Below are 14,865 nucleotides of genomic sequence, written 5' to 3'. Positions count from 1 at the left end.
AGCATTAGACATTTTTTACGGATTAAGTTGATCCAGGCAGCTCACCTCAGGGAAGTAGCTCATGGAAAAAGACTCTTTTTTTTTCTTTTTTTTTTTTTACCACACTCACCCTTGTTGCTCCTCAGGCACATTTATGTTTTGGCTGATTTCTGTGAACAACTGGTAAATGACTCTCCCCTGAATTATGCCATTCCCTCTGATTGTTGTGTTCTTCTTTGTTTTCTCTGACGGGCATCTCTTCTGTGTCTCTTGAAATCTAGTGAAAGTTCTTGCTTTGCATGTAATTTATTACACTGTGTGGCCTATGTGGAGCCCTGGTATCACAATGATTAAGAGCTCTGCTGATAACCAAAAAAGGCTGTCAGTTTGAATCTCCCAGCCACTCCTGTAGGTTCGCTAAGAGTCAGAATTGACTTAGTGGCAGCGAGTTTGGTTTGGTTTGGTTTGGTTATGGCCATATGTGCCAGTTTCCTTATCTGTAAAATGAGATTTTAGTGCTTACCTCAGCGTTGTCAGGATCAAATGGCTAAATTTTCAGAAGTTCCTGTTGCGTAATAAGTACTCAGTAAATGTTACCTGTAGCCGTGACGACTGTGCATTCTTTCCATGTCAGACTGTGTTAGACAATGACTTCTTAGAAGAGCAGAATGATTCTTTTTTATTTTTGAAATTCAGTACCTGGTGTATACAGGTTGCTTTAGAAGCATTCCTCCCACTAAATGAGCAGTTCGTTCATTTCTGCGCTTTCATCATTGATTTAATGTTTCTCATCAGGATATTTTAAATGCAGTTAAGTGTCTCATCGTAATTTTTTAAAAATATTACAGAATGAAGATTTATTAAATGAAATAAAGCAACTTAAAGAAGAAATAAAGAAAAAAGATGAAAAAATCCAACTATTAGAACATCAGCTTGTAAGTATTATAGTATAGTATGTAAAATGGAGGCTTTTTTCACTGAGTAATATGTAATTTTTTAATAAAAGTATTTGGAGTTTGACTTTTGACTTTCAAAGCTGTACTATTTTATTTTAGATTATAACCCCCAAAAACCAAGATTTTTTTATTCTAAAAGTATGTGATTTAACCATCTGTCTAAACATTTTAGTATTCCGTGTGAAGAAAGAATTTTGTTCATCTGTTTTCGATCAGTTTTGTTTGGAGATATAAAAGCTACCTGTTCAGATTCATTTTATTGATTCAGGGTAAATGGCTCACTTCCACGTCTGTTTAAAGAAACTGGTACTACTGAGTTGGGAACAGGGCATTTCCTTTCTCTGTGAGCAGAATGAAACTGGGCAGGCTTAGGTATCTGGCTGTCGGTTAGAATGAAGGCTGTTTCCAAAAAAATGCTCCATTCCCACTGATGCTGTAGAGAGATACCTCAGAGTCACTTAATAGGTTGGAGTCTTTATAATTTGTTATTGTTATAAATTGTTCCAATTTCAAATTTTAGTCTCATATGGGACCCAGTAAATACACTGTCTTGAATTTAATGATAATTTAGTTTGTACTAATATAAAAGGCCAGGATAAAGAGAACACAATGGCATAAATATCACAACAGGCAAAAGAAAATCTTCGTTGGAAATCAAAATTATTTTGATACAGCAAAGCAGTTCAACCATATGGAATATTAATCTCACTCAGAATATAAAAGATATGCATGTAATTTTTAAGTGTGACATAGTAAACTGAACTCTGAGATACTGAGGTCAGATCACAGAGATCCAGCTCGTGAATAAATAAGTAGAAAAATCAAATTGTTAAATGATTAAAGGTACCAAGAAAACTTAAAATCTGAGGAAAAAACTCTAATATTAAAAATTGAGGTCCTACCAAAAATAAAATTAAAAAGAAAACTAATAAAACGTAATGTTGGTATTTCAAAAATAAAGACAAGAACTCAGCCTGCCCTCAGGAGGGTGGGGAGGTAATGAAGAGGTGGAGAAGAAGAAACAGCATTAGGAAGTGAGGTAAGCTTCAGATTTGCAAATGTGGATTAGGGAACACGAGAAATTGTTCTTACGACTCCATATTTTATATCCGAACAAGTTTTCATTTATGTACAAAGGAAAATTCTCAGACCTTTAAAGTCTTGAAAAGTATATCACCCAGTTATCTTTATAAAATTGCTTAATGATGTATTTCAAATATCTGAGAGAGAAATTGAAAAATAACTCAAGAATAAGGAAGTAAAGATTAAAATAAATGAGTAATGAAATGGAAGCCAAAGATATACTAAGTGGGATAATTTTCCCAACCACTAATGGGAAAATACTTACTGCTCATTATTTTATCTAAAGTGATTATACATCATTTGAATTTTAGAATTTGAGTTGTGAATTTTTATTATTTTTAATTAATTAAAATTTAAATTGCTGTTATTAGAATGGTTAATTAAATTAAATAAGCATGAGAAAGGAGATAAGGAATATGCTGAAGGAGGTCAGAAGTACTGCATATTTTGTACAAATGGGTATCCAGTGTGATTATTTTTGGTATGGTTAAATATAGTAGCAATATATAATATTGTGAAATGCTCCAAGATAAGTAGTAGTATGTTGGAATAATGTGTCTTGCAGAAGATAAAAAGTAAAAAGAGACATATAAAATAGAAAAATATCAAGGAAAACCTAAAAACCAGCAACTAAGGTGATGAAGTTAGACCACAGGTAACCGGGACAATAGTAAGTGGACATCTCAGGCACAGAGTTTCATTGAGGTTTTAAAGCAAAATCCATTGATTTTTATTATTAAAAAAAAAATTTACCTAAAGTAAAATCTCAAGGCTGAACAAACATAAGTTGAAAGAGGGAGTGTAAAATTATTCTCATCAAAAAATGAGGTTCAATATTAAAATTAGAAAAGTAAATTTTAATACTGAATTTTTTAATTACAAAATTATAAAAAGGATCACTACTTCATATTGATTATTAATAAGTAATGAAAAGCTTTTCATCTTGTAAGGTTTTAATAAAATGTTCTTTAACCTCAGTATTCATCTTTTAAAATAAAAATAATTACCTTCATAGCTGCAATAATATTACCATCTTTAACCAAATTAATAGTAATCCCTTAATATCATCTAATACCCCATCCATATTCATATTCCTCCAGTTGTCCTAAAAACACACTGTATGTTTGATTTGTCCAAACTATAATCCAGTCGAGGACCATGCAGAACATCTGGTTGTGTCTCTTAAATCTCTTAAATCTAGAACTGTTTTTTTTTATTGTTGAAGAGACTAGGCCAGTTCTCCTGATATTATCTCACCAAGAAAATAATTTTTTGAAAAGATCTTGATGATACCTAAGAGAATTCTAAAGAAAGAAACTAGAAGAAAAATGAATGCAACAATCATTAGCCATATGTGCTGTGAAATTCTCTGCATTTGATATATTAGACCTGTAAATCATATTTATTATGAAAAAGCCTGTCACCTTCTTCCTAGGTGCTTGGATAGTTTGCCTGTGGATTGTCTCAGAGGCTGTGGTACATTCAACCAGAAACCCCATGTGGAAGTACCTCAGAATCACATTAACCTATTTACATGCGGCAAAGAAATTGTGGCCTGTACCAAGAGAACTTTGTGAAGCTTACTTGGCAGTTCCTGTTCTTGAATCTAGAGACTATTGTTAATGTGGTTTTTCTCAACAGAAAGGTGGAAGATCCGGCGGGATCCGTTGCTTCTCATTGCGAGCAGTGATCTTCCGTAAAGCTAAAGCCATACTGAATGAGTTTTAATGGGCCAAGTGTTGCTTTTGTAGTAGGGAGTTAGAAGTCATTCAGAAAGATTGTAGTAAAACAAAGATTAGTTCTGGAACTTCACAAAGTCACTTGTTCAAAAAAATTTTTAAATATTTTAAAACCATTGAAAGTAGAGAGAGATAGTAGCATTTTCACATTATCAAAATTAAAATTGCCTTTCTATTTAAAATTTATCGTTCTTTTTTTTTCCTTATGTCTTTGAACTACTCTTAAAACAGCAGAATGTCATCAGTAGAGCCCTAGAGTAGGAGTCCGAGGACTGTTCTTATCTCCAGTATTAGCTGAGCAACATTGACAGTGTTCACCGTCTCCCTAGTGCATTATCTAAAATATGAAGGGTTTTCTAGGTGATTTCAAAATCCCCTTCCAGTTTTAGCCTTTCATACTTCTTTATCTTTTTAAAAATGCATTCAACTCAATTAAAAATTTGCTTATAAACTTCCAGGAAAATAAAGTGATAATATAAAGTGTTGAATTCATATTTTATGTGAAACTTATTTTCATTTTGGAGATGCCGAAAGTGGAATTCAGGTTAAGTAGACTAGCAGTATTAAAAAAAAAAATTAAACTAAACCCATTGCCTTCAAGTTGATTCCAACTCATAGGCAAGCAGTTTAGAGTTTAGTATATTTGAAATAACTCAGGTTTAAATGCTGGCTCTGAAACTTAATAGCCTTCTCTAAGTAACTTCCTAGGGAAGTTACTTAATCTTCTCCTAAGCCCTCTGTAAAGGAGGATAGTGAAAATAATACTGACCGTATAGGGTTGTGACAGGTAAATGAACTATTACATAAACTACGTAATGCTATGCCTGGGCCAGGAGTGGTGAGATAAACAGTAACTCTTTTTAAGAATTTGTCCCAAATCACCTAGCTAGTAAATCAGTTTTTATGATGTTTTAAGTTCTAAGCAGGAGTCCTGAACTAAAAATGACTTTTAAAATCATAACATTTGTAAACTCACATATTTAACAAGTAATATACAGGTCCCATCCAGTTCTATGGTTACTTTAGTTAGCTTGATGAAGTTCTAGGCTGACTTTGTTGGGGCCCTCTTGGCTTCTTTGTGGTCACAAGATGTCTGCTGTAGTTTTATGTGTCACATTCTCATGCAGTATTATGCAAAAACAGGAAAAGGGTCTGTCTTCTCTGTTGTTGCTGTTTTTTGTACCATCAAGTCAATTCCACCTCATAGAGGCCCTATAGGACAGAGTAAATTGTCTCATAAGGTTTTCTAGGCTGTAATACGAAAGGTGCCCTGGTGGTGCAGTGGTTAAGCACCTGGCTGGTAATCAAAAGGTCAGCAGTTCGAACCCACCAGTCGCTCCATGGGAGAAAAGATGTGGCAGTCTGCTTCCATAAAGCCTTGGAAACCTTATGGGGCAGTTCTACTCTGTCGTATAGGGTAGTAAGTACTATGAGTCAGAATTGACTTGATGGCAATGTGAATAGAATCTTTATGGGGGCAGATCACCAACTCTTTCCCCCCATGGAGCAGCTGGTGGGTTCATACTGCTGTTTTGGTTTGCAGCTGAGCACTTCAGCACACTTTCTCAGAAATACTCCAGACTCATGTTTCGTTGGCTGTTTGTCCCTTCCTAAGCACAGAGGAGTAGGATTAACCAGATTGGCTCAGTCTGATCAAAATCTTACCGCTTTGAGGCAAGAGATGATATTAACTTCCCTCAATACAGAACCATGAAATTGAATACCTGAAGAGATTATCAGCAGTAAAGAAAGCAGATGGAGAAAGAATGATATTTTATATCTTTTGAGATAACACTGAAAGCTATACTTTCCAAATTATAAAAAGTTCAAATATTTGCCAAGTATTATTCATCATGTGTTATCACATAGATCACAAAGTGGAAATTTTTCCCGGAATTGCATTCCTTGGAATAGAATAATGTGTCTGCGTTGAGATACAATGTTTTGCATTATTTTGTCTCTCCTTAATTTACCTCCTGTATGTCTTGGAGGAGCCCTGGTGGCACAGTGGTTAAGATCTCAGCTGCTAACCAAAAGATCAGCAGTTCAAATCTACCAGCTGTCCCTTAGAAGCCCTAAGGGGTAGCTTTACTGTGTCCTCTCAGGTCGCTATGAGTTGGAATTGACTTGATAGCAATGAGTTTTGGTTATATGTGTTAGAAGGGAATTAAGTCTTGTTACAGTGAATTCAAGGGACTCCCAAGTTGACTTGCTTATGTATTGAATTTCACGTCAATGAATTTATTTTTGAGGGACGGGAAATATATCTGAACTATAGAGATTTTTAATGATTAGATTTTGTGCTGTATAAGGAAATTGCCCCAACGCATCTGTCTCTTTGTTGTACTTTGGGGGCTTCTGTGTTGCTGGAAGCTATGCCACCGATGTTCAAATACCAGCAGGGTCACCCATGGTGGACAGGTTTCAGCTGAGCTTCCGGACTAAGAGTAGGAAGAAGGATCCAGCGGTTTACTTCCGAAAAGAATTAGCCAATCAAAGCCTTATGAATAGCAGCAGAACATTGTTTGATACAGTGCTGGAAGATACTCAAAATACGACTGGGAAAGAGCTGCCTCCTCAAAGTAGAGTCGACTTAATGATATGAATGGAGTCAAGCTTTCAGAACCTTTGTACGCTGATGTGGCATGACTCAAAATGAGAAGAAACAGCTGTAAACATCCATTAATAATCGGAACCTAGAATTATGAAATATGAATCTAGGAAAATTGGAAATTGTCAAAAATGAAATGGAACACATAAAGGTAAGATATCCTAGGAATTAGTGAGCTGAAACGGACTGGTATTGGCTATTTCGAATCGGACAATCATATGGTCTACTATGCTGGAAATGACAACTTGAAGAGGAATGGCGTTGCGTTCATCCTCAAAAAGAACATTTTGAGATCTATCCTGAAGTACAGCGCTGCCAGTGATAGGATAATATCCATACACCTATAAGGAAGACCAACTAATATGACTATTATTCAAATTTATGCACCAACCAGTAAGGCCAAAGATGAAGAAATTGAAGATTTTTATCAGCTTCTGCAGTCTGAAATTGATCAAACATGCAATCAGGATGCACTGATAATTACTGGAGATTGGGATGCCTAAGATGGAAACAAGAAGGATCAATAGTTGGAAAATATGGCCTTCGTGATAGAAATGATGCTGGAGATCTCATGATAGAATTTGGCAAGACCAATGACTTCTTTGCAAATAACCTTTTTCACCAACATAAACGGCAACTGTACACAGAGACTTCACCAGATGGAATACACAGGAATGAAGTCGACTGTATCTGTAGAGACGGTGGAAAAACACAATGTCATCAGTCAGAACAAGGCCAGGGGCCGACCGCGGATCAGACCATCAGTTACTGATAGGCAAGTACAGATTGAAATTGAAGAAGATTAGAACAAATCCACAAGAGCCAAAGTAAGACCTTTAGTATAATCCCACCTGAATTTAGAGACCATCTCAAGAATAGATTTGACACGTTGAACGCTAGTGACCAGATGAGTTGTGGAATGACATCAAGGACATCATACATGAAGAAAGCAAGAAGTCATTAAAAAGACAGGAGAGAAAGAAAAGACCTAAATGGATGTCAGAGACTCTGAAACTTGCTTTTGAACGTCGAGTAGCTAAAGCAAAAGGAAAAAAGGTAAAGTAAAAGAGCTGAACAGAAGATTTCAAAGGGTGGCTGAAGAAGACAAAGTATTATGATGACATGTGCAAAGACCGGGAGATAGAAAATCAAAAAGGAAGAAAACGCTCAGCATTTTTCAAGCTGAAAGAACTGAAAAAAAAAAAAAAAATTTAAGCCTTGAGTTGCAATACTGAAGGATTCTGTGGGGAAAATATTAAAGGACGCAGGAAGCGTCAAAAGAAGATGGAAGGAATACACAGAGTCCCTATACCAAAAAGAAATGATTGATGTTCAGCCATTGCCAGAGGTGTAACATATAATCAGGAACCGATGGTACTAAAGCAAGAAGTCAAAGCCTCACTGAAGACATTGGCGAAAAACAAGGCTCCAGGAGTTGGCAGAATACCAACTGAGATGTTTCAGCAAACGGATGCAGCACTGGAAGTGCTCACTCATCTATGCCAAAACTTGGAAGACAGATACCTGGCCAACCAGCTGGAAGAGATTCATACTTATGCCTATTCCCAAGAAATGTGATCCAACCAAATGCAGAAATTATCGAACAATATCATTAATACCACATGCAAGCAAAATTTTGCTGAAGATCGTTCAAAGGTGGCTGCAGCAGTATATCGACAGGGAACTGGCAGAAATTCAAGCCAGATTTAGAAGAGGACGCAGAACCGGGGATATCATTGCTAATGTCAAAAGGATCCTGACTGGAAGCAGAGAATACCAGAAAGATGTTTACCTATGCTTTATTGACTATGCTAAGGCATTCATAACAAATTACAGATAGCATTGTGGAGAATGGAAATTCTGGAACACTTAATTGTGCTCATGAGGAATCTGTGCATGAATCAAGTGTCCCATTCGAACAGAACAAGGGGATACTGCATGGTTTAAAGTCAGAAAAGGTGTGTGTTAGGGTTGTATCCTTTCATCATACCTATTCAATCTGTTTGCTGAGCAAATAACTTGAGAAGCTGGACTATATGAAAAACGGGCATCAGGATTGGAGGAAGACCCATTAACAACTTGTGTTACACAGATGGCACAACCTTGCTTGCTGAAAGTGAAGAGGACTTGAAGCACTTACTGATGAAGATCAAAGACCACAGCCTTCAGTATGGATTGCACCTCAACATAAAGAAAACAAAAATCTTCACAACCGAACCAATAATCAGTATCATGATAAATCGTGAAATGACACATCAGTTCACCATGAGTCAGCGTCATGGCAAGTGATCTATGGGCTTGTTTAAAAAAAAAAAAATTTTTTTTTTTTTTTAATAGAATGCTTATATTCCAGCTTCATACTAAGGGGCAATTCTTTTTTGTTATTGAAAATATACACAGCAAGACATGCACCAGTGCAACAATTTCTATATGTACAATTCAGTGATACCTATTACGTTGTTTAAGTTTTGCAACCATTTTCACCCTCCCTTTTCGAACTGTTCCTCTGCTAGTAACATAAACTTACTTCTCCCAAAGCATCCTTTCTAACTTTTCAAGTTGCTGTTGTCAGTTTGATACCATACAGATAGTTCTTTAAAAGAGCATAATGTTCAAAGCAGGCATTCTTTACTAATTAAGCTAAACTGTTGTTTGGTTTAAAGAAGACTTCAGGGGATATTTTTGGTTTAAGGTTTAAAGATTATCTCCAAACCGAAAAACCAAACCCAGTGCCGTCAAGTCAATTCCGACTCATAGCTACCCTATAGGACAGAGTAGAACTGCCCCGTAGAGTTTCCAGGGAGTGCCTGGTGGATTCGAACTGCTGACCCTTTGATTAGCAGCCCTAGCACTTAACCACCATGCCACCAGTGTTTCCAAAGATTATCTCAGAGCAGTAATTTCTGGGATTCATCCATCCTCGGTGGCTCCAGAAAACCTGGGTTCCATGAGAGTTTGAAATTCTGTTTCACATTTCCCCCCTTTTTATCAGGATTTTGGTATAGAATCTTTCATCAAAATGTTCAGTAGTGGTAGCCAGGTACCATCCAGTTCTTCTGGTCTCATGGCAGATGATGTAGTTGTTCATGAAGGCAATTAGCCGCACATTCTATTTCCTTCTCCTATTCCTGATTCTCCTTCTTCCTTTCCTCCTTTGTTGCTCCAGAAATGTAGAGACCAGTTGTTGTACCTTGAGTGACTGCTTGCAAGCTTTTAAGGCTAAGAGGCAATTCTTACTATCAGTCTTTCTATGTGTTTTGTTTTTTTTTTAGTGATCATTTGACAGACCAAGATTGCACAGTGGGTACATTACTCTGTGTTATATGAAGGAATGTGCTTTAAATAGAGTCAGGTGTAATTAATTCATTTATGAACTCAGACGGTCTATGGATCTTGTCGAAGGGCAGAGACCCTTCAGAACACTCCCAGTAAGCCAACCCATTAAACAGGTTTCATGACACTGCATATGTGAACAGACAGCCTTGTTTTGTAGATTGGTAGTATTTAATATCCAGTGGAGTCCCCTCAAAATACCATTAAGAAACTGTGTGGCATATTGGTCATTATGCTGCTGTGACTGTAGTATCCTAATAGTTTGGGAGAATAAGTTGTGCTATTGTATTCTTTATAGCACAGAGAGCAGTGTATTTTCTACATCTGCATTCATAGTACTGTGTAGCTTTATGTACATAAGATCGTGTATATTGTGCTTTCTGGGCAATGTAAGAGCTCTTTTAGGGTAATTTGGACTTTTTACAAGTCTGTCCTTACTGGCTGACTGTGGAACCCAATCACAAATAAGATGAGACACTACTGAATAGACTGATTATTTGCCGTAAGCACGACACAGCCACGTTTTTGTTGATAAAGGTAGTGACAACTATTTTACAACGTTTGATTTTTTTTGGTCTCCCCCCAAGAGAACCTGTAGATACCTTATTTGTGTGTATACAGAATGACACCAATGTAAAAATTTGTGCTTTTGTTCAGGCAACTCGGTGTAATTGCCACCAAAAATCTAAAGAGGAAAAATGCACATATGCCGATAAATATACCCAAACACCCTGGAGAAGAATTTCTGTGAGTAACACATGCCCTTAACTTTTTCTCCCATTGTTTACTCTTTTGATGCTTTGTTCCACCCTTTTTAATCTAATCTCTAATAATTCTTAATCTGTCTTGGCTGTTAATTGTTTTTAGGTAAGATTTTTTTTGGTTTTTTTGAGAGGGTCCCTTAGATGTTCACGTGCTTTCTAAAGCTTTTCTTACGTGTTTTATGTAAGTGAATGTGCATTAATAGCTTTTCCATCCTGCAAACTGTAGCTCATTTTGTTTGAGTGTCTAGTCTTCTCTTACTGCATGTATTCGTGGGAGCAGGATTTCCACAACAGAAGCCCAATATGCAGCATTCCCTCTTCAGCAGCACAGGACACTTTAAAAATATGGGATGTAGAAAAAAAAAAAAAAAAACTTTTTTCTTTTTAGCATGTTCCTTTTTTTGTTGAGACCTTTCACATATGCTCTATTATAATTACTCAAATGTTGAGGCTGTTGGAAAATATCGGTGCATTAAGACACTGTATGTTATGTTTTAGGCATAGTTAGGGTAGAAAACAGCCATCTACTATAATCTGTGCTTATCATTTTTCCAAAAATTTTATCTGTATATATCTCAAAACATTTGGTGCTAAAAATACACTGATTGTAATTTGACCTGAGTCCTCCACAACTCAGTTCCGAATGTGCCTGAGCCGGAGAAGTATCGTTAGAGCCATCAGTTATCATTCTCTTACTGTGCAGTGGCCAGTGGTAGAGGTTTCTCCTTAAGCGGATGCTGGCTAAACCAGCCTTGACTTATCTTTTGCCTTGTATTTAGAGGTGGAGTCGTTGTAACACAAATGAGTAGGGAAATATGTTAATTACTGTAATCAGTGAAGTCGTTTATAAAGCTATTGTCCTTTAAAGTATAAAATAGTTGTTTCTTTTCATCCAATAAATAATTACCTTTTGTGGGTACTCTGTATAAGGTTGTTCCATACTAGGAATTAATATATTCAACGAAAGCTTGGTGAGCCCCTCCTATCGTGGCTCTTGAAGTAGAAATGGGGGATTGAGGAAGGAAATATACAGATGAATAAGGATTCCCCATTAACAAGTGCTTATTAAGGGAACTGGCAATGTATTGATATAGTTAAAGTACAGGTAGTTCTATAAGGTTCACAGGATTGGGAAGGTCTTGCTGGAGGAATCAAGGAGCTTGGTGAAGAAGGTGAAGGTAATGTCTGAATCATAGAAAAACACAGAAAGGACTTGCTTGGTAGTCAGTTGTGATGTGATTTGACACAGATGATACAAAATTAATGTCAAAGGATATGGAGATAATTACAAAATAAAAGACCATGCCCATTGCTTCTAGATGGAGGTGTGGTCTTCCCAGGTTTCTCCAAGTTCCCCACAGGGAGGAATGTGCCTGCAGATTGATGATCTCATTAAGTGTGAGAAATTTCATTTTGCCATTCTCTTGGGAGTCTTTATACCCTCTCTCGCTCCCACAAACTCACTGTTCTGAAACTGGCTATTAGTCAGCCAGCTCATCAGGTAAAAGTAACAAGTATAAAACAACGCCAATATATCCTGAATATATTCTTGAGTTAGTTTTACTATGACCTTAGATGAAGTGAAGGTCAATTTTCCAGGCCTAGCATCCCTTAGGAGCCCTGGTGACACAGTGGTTAAGAGCTCTGGCTACTAACCAAAAGGTGGGCAGTTCGAATCCACGAGCAGCTCCTTTGGAAATTCTGTGGGGCAATTCTACTCTGTCATATAGGGTCACTATGAGCTGGCATAAACTTGACTGCAATAGGTTTGGTTTAACAGGTTTAGCGTTCATTAACAGACCTAGACTTCAGGCTTTCCTGATATCGATTTCTATAGAAATGACCTGGGCCAGTACCTTTGTGTTGCAGAAAAGGTTACAAAAGCCAGGGAGGTTAAATGGCACATTAAAGTTTCCATAATTAATAAATGGCTAAGCTAGTACTGTAACTAGTACTGTAGCTTAGAACTCCTGACTGCCAGTCCAAGGTTCCTTCCCCCTAAAGCGCACTGAGAAGCCTTAAAGGGTAGGTGAAGGTTTTGCACGTTGAAATGGGAGGAATCTCTGTGGCAAAAGGAACAGTTGAAGTGAAGACAGAGAAGTGGGGAGAGATCCTTGAGGCAATAGTAAGTACATGATTTTGGCTGGGATAACAGAAGTTAGTATAAAGCTCATTTTAAGGTACAATTCAAATTTTTATCCAGTAATTGCTTCAAATATCTTACATATTTATTTAGTTAAATATTAATGTGTTTAGTACCTGATTTTTCCATTCTCTAGACTTAATGGAATTCATTCGAAATAAAGTACTATAATCTACTATAATTTGGTATAGTTATTATTCTTTTCTGGCGTAATTTACTAGTTACTGTAATTTGCTATACTTTTTTTTTTTTTTTACTACAATTAGACCTTCTTTTCTCTTTGAAAAAGTTGCACTTTACTCTGTTATTTTTTAGCAGGCATCCAACTTATTTAAAGATAACTGATAATAGGGATGGGGGATGCAGTGGTATTCTTCTTTGGCAACATCTAGTTTGTTTTTTTGTTTTAGTTTGTTAGGTAGCAGTTTGGGAATTAAAACGTGTTACATTAAAAATCCCCAGCTTAGTGTAAATAAATTTTTTTTTTTTTCTTCTGGCTGAGCTTTTGTTAAGGATGAGAACTATAATCTGAGTCCTTGTTCTTCTCCATTCCCTGGGAAATTTAAATGTCCTTCTTGCCACTACTTGAGGTTTATAGAAGAGGGTTATGAGGCATGGGGGAGCATTTCCTCTGCATGTTTCCTGGACATGAGAAATCTGGATGCAGTGGAAGGGAAGAGGGTAGTGGAGAAGAGAGGGCTACTGTAAGATTTGCTAGTAGCCATTTAAGAGGTGGGAAGAAATAAGACAAAGATAAGATGAACACATCTCAGGCAGAGCCTGTAGGAGGAGGAGAGTGGCAGGCCACCACCAACAGCAGAGCAATGGAAATGTGAATGTCCTGAGCCCAGCATAAGTTTTTTTCACAGATTTGTGCCAGGGGATTTTAATGTTGGCTTCTAGCTGCCAAAGAAATCCTTGAAGTAGAAAGCCAACAGGAAGTACTAAGAGGGAAAACTAAGACAGTAGAACAGGAGAAAGGAAGAAAAGCAGATATTCACTTACTCATTCAGCACATATTTGTGTGCCCACTGCATGCTAGGCACTGTCCTGATCCAGGAGTGTAAACATGAAGATACAGTCCCAGCTCTCACAGAGATTACAGAAACATACAGTGAACCCAGATGGTCTTAGTCTCACTCTTCTCCTGCCCATGAAGAAGCTAAGACTAAGTGACTTGTCCAAGTATTTGTACAGCTTATATTACCAAAAGCCAGGTTTTCTAACTTGTGGATAACATCATAGTTGCCTCCTTTTTGAATGGCTGCAGGAGGAGGTGAGATGACTAGAATGAATAGAGAGGAGAGAACGTGTTGTAGCTCTGGAATGGGAATGGAGAGCAGAGGCATGATCTCACTGAGAGATTATGACAGACACTTCCCTTAGAGAGAAAAACAGTTGCCTAGGTTTAGCTGTGTGGTAGAGATCTTAGCAGTCCATTGTGATAATCCATGCAACACAGTATTTAAAATTTCTGGGAGAAAAGTATTTATGATTGTAAAGGCATAGTTTCAGTGAGGTCATAAGAGAAAACTCTCCACTAAGGTAGTTAGGTTTAATCCAATGTTACTACAGAGAAGTCTATTGACATAGTACGTATACATAAGTAAATTTCATGCCATTTTCTCAATAGAATAATAAAACTCAACATGTGTTCTTAAAAATAAAATGCTAAGGGTTTTTTTAAGGGTATTTTATGAATGACAAGGAGCAAAAAAAAAAAAAATGTACAGGCTTAAAAGAAAAACACTATCAGTGGTTTTCTTCTTTCCTGTCCTTTATGATATAGAGACTTATAAAGGTAATATATGTATTTATTCTGTAACAAGTAGAAAATAAGCAAAACAATTTAAGAAAGTTTTAAATTACTTAAATCATATTAACCACTGACATTTCATATATGGCCTTCTAGACTTTTTTGGTGATTTATCTATCTAGATGGAACTATATTCTACATGCTGTTTTCCCTACACTGTCACGCAATCACACTATCACTTCAGGTAGTATTAAGAGGCCGCTCCCAACTACTTCTGTTGTGATCATTCCTGTTTTGTCTTGTTTTCTTACCTTAGAAATCCTGACTTTCCTTCCCTCCGCTATTTTCTACATGTATCCAATCTCAGCTGTTAGGTATTGATTATATATTTTAATTCTCAAAATTCTGGGAGTGTCGTTCTACCTGTGGTAATATTTGGCTTTCATGGCATGAGTGCTTTTGATGCTGAGTTAAAGTTCAGAACTGTTTTGGTTTTGATTT

General features: G+C 36.8%; 1 protein-coding gene across 10 annotated transcripts in view; it reads left to right on the top strand.

The window, feature by feature from the left end:
- CCSER2 (coiled-coil serine rich protein 2) overlaps nt 1-14,865 on the top strand; it is a 245,528-nt gene that overhangs the window by 192,650 nt on the left and 38,013 nt on the right. For 7 of the 10 annotated variants that reach the window (XM_064290312.1, XM_064290309.1, XM_064290311.1 and 4 more), the window contains 2 exons: nt 828-914; nt 10,359-10,448. In XM_064290312.1, coding sequence (XP_064146382.1) covers nt 828-914; nt 10,359-10,448 — 177 coding nt within the window. Of the gene's footprint in view, nt 1-827; nt 915-3,453; nt 7,592-10,358; nt 10,449-14,865 lie in introns of those variants that run through there. The other 3 variants (XM_064290313.1, XM_064290315.1, XM_064290316.1) reach the window with 2 other exon arrangements.

Source organism: Loxodonta africana, chromosome 8 (assembly GCF_030014295.1).
Source record: "Loxodonta africana isolate mLoxAfr1 chromosome 8, mLoxAfr1.hap2, whole genome shotgun sequence".
NCBI classification, from domain to species: Eukaryota; Metazoa; Chordata; class Mammalia; order Proboscidea; family Elephantidae; genus Loxodonta; species Loxodonta africana.
This window is presented reverse-complemented; position numbering and strand designations above follow the sequence as displayed.